Raw genomic sequence first — 2,344 nt, forward strand, 5'->3', positions numbered from 1 at the left:
CAAGTTTAGTATTTGTCGGAGTTGATTTTGGCTTAAAGCCATCAATAAAATAGTGTAATATTTATAGTGACTTATTAAGTGAGATTAATTTTAATGAAATTTTGCTAGGAGATAGTTGTATATTTTCCATTTTCACTTTTCTCCTACTCTCTAATTCAACTATCTAATCTTACATTCTATAATGTATTCTAACCTCTCTCACACACTCACACATATACATATATAATACTTATAAGAGCTCTACATGCTTGGATATTTATGAAACTTCTTAAACTCCAAATGGTATCTGTTAGTACTGATAATCTATAAAATTGTTTACACCACCTATATGTATGTATACATTGTATGTATATATAGTTCATACTCCACTAACATCATTTACAGACAGAGTGGGTCAACAAAATACAACACTTGGTAATGGTATATATATTGTGGCTATTTCCTTTTTTAGTATTTTATACCAGCCGTTTCTTATAACAAGTCAATTAATTCCTATCAGCTAGTTGGACTTTGATTTGTCTTTGTAGTGCGGTTTTAACAAATAGAATGTGATGTTTGATATTATTTGTTGTTTTGACCCTTACTAGATTGTCAAGGAACTGTGGATTCTTGCTCTTTTATTATATACGTAATGGTGGAGTCTGATTTCTTATTTTTCATTCTAATTGCAGTCTAGGCAAAAAGCACTTGCAGACTTACAGCAAATGCAGAGCGTGCATGTAAGCATTATTATTACTTTTTTTTCTCTCTTTTCTGAACCAATTATTAGTTTAGTGATGATCTAGTGTGATATGTGCTATCAAATTGTAGATTTCTTCATGTGATAGATATACATATTTATGATGTAAGTGATATATTGTTAGTTTCATGATAAAATTGTAGAGTACTTAAATTAATAGGTGGATATTATTATTATTGGTTTTTTTAACCCCCCTGTCTCTCATGCTTATTGTATATTTTTGAGAGGCTGATAGTTTTGACCATGCACGACTTTCTTTTAGGATTCATGGAGTTTTAACTCAATCAATTGCCAATTAGCAAAGGCAGATGTTCTTATTAATGTATAAAAATGTGGGACATGCCCCTCAAGTGGTTGTTCTTTTGGTTCACCAATCTTGAATTAGATCTTTAGTTCTTTTTTTCGAATAGAAAAGGAAATAGCACTGCAGAAGTATGCCTTATTATTTTTTGAGCAAAGTATATCCCAAGAGAACAGTATTTCGACTCTTTCCTATTTTGTTTATAACATTAGCTTTTTGTATGTTAACTGTTCATGCCTACTTGTCACTTAAAAAAAAAATACTTTGCTGCCAACAAATAAGTTCTCTTCAGTTGTAACCATCCTAATTTATAAGATATTTCTGCTTTTGTTTTGCTCAAGCAATATTCATCTTCAATATATAAACCGTGTGTTATTCCTGTGATTGGAGGGAGGCAGATTTTTTTTTTGTTTTCCTGTTCTACATTTACTTGGCTGAGACTGTTCCTATTGTTACTTATCTAAGTTTTACAATTTATTCAATTTTTAGCTTGAGAAGCTGAGTGACATACAGTGCCAACCTGAGTCACAGCTAAAGTTCATAACAGAGGCCTGGCTTCAGGTAAGATAATTTAACTTTTATTTCAAGGTACAGTTTCTTCACTCGAAGAAATGAAATAATGTTTTCCTTACTATTTTTTTTTCAGATCGTTGAGTGCAGGCGTGTTTTGAAATGGACATATGCTTATGGATATTATTTACCAGAGCATGAACATGCCAAGAGACAGTTCTTTGAGTACTTGCAAGGTTAGTAGTATTATTGAGCTTGATTCTAAACTTATCTTTGTTTTGCCCTCTTTTAAGTTTTAACTTTGGCTTTTTGTGCAGGTGAGGCAGAGTCTGGGTTGGAAAGACTTCATCAATGTGCAGAAAAGGAGCTACATGTTTACCTTAATGCAAAGGGCCAATCAAAAGACTTCAATGAGTTTCGCACAAAACTTGCTGGACTGACCAGGTAGTTGCCAAACCAAAAATTTACTTGGCTTTTTTCTTTGAATCAGAAGGTCCTGTGCAACATGCATATTAATATTAATTTGTCTATGTGTGTGAATAAATATCTATCTAAATATATAGGGAGCTAGTTCCGTATGGGTGTTTTCCCTATTGGCAGGGGTCAATTTTTTGTATGAAAAATGGTAATTGTTATTTATTTGACATTGATGCTTTATCGATAAAGTGATTTATTATGACTGTTAGATTTAAATAAAATGGTCAAAATTGGTTTTCCTATTAATAGTGATAAAATAAAATTTCAATATGTAATGATTCCATATGTTTGTCTTTATTCATTGAAGAATGCTTCTT

At 31.6% G+C, this 2,344-nt stretch overlaps 1 protein-coding gene across 1 annotated transcript; it reads left to right on the plus strand.

Moving 5' to 3' along the window:
• Positions 1–565: 565 nt before the first annotated feature.
• LOC133826295 (probable E3 ubiquitin-protein ligase ARI8) lies at positions 566–2,013 on the plus strand. Its single transcript, XM_062258797.1, has 4 exons — positions 566–719; positions 1,530–1,601; positions 1,687–1,786; positions 1,868–2,013. Exons 1-4 carry the CDS (start codon positions 705–707, stop codon positions 1,996–1,998), a joined length of 318 nt encoding a protein of 105 aa, XP_062114781.1. The 5' UTR covers positions 566–704; the 3' UTR covers positions 1,999–2,013.
• Positions 2,014–2,344: the final 331 nt, after the last annotated feature.

This window comes from Humulus lupulus, chromosome 1 (genome assembly GCF_963169125.1).
Source record: "Humulus lupulus chromosome 1, drHumLupu1.1, whole genome shotgun sequence".
Classification (NCBI taxonomy): domain Eukaryota; kingdom Viridiplantae; phylum Streptophyta; class Magnoliopsida; order Rosales; family Cannabaceae; genus Humulus; species Humulus lupulus.

Bases quoted from the DNA above. Each gene is read 5' to 3' on its own strand.
- LOC133826295 (XM_062258797.1), top strand. The intron at 1,602-1,686 runs GTAAGATAATTT...TTTTTTTTTCAG, and splicing joins TAACAGAGGCCTGGCTTCAG to ATCGTTGAGTGCAGGCGTGT. The intron at 1,787-1,867 runs GTTAGTAGTATT...CTTTTTGTGCAG, and splicing joins GTTCTTTGAGTACTTGCAAG to GTGAGGCAGAGTCTGGGTTG.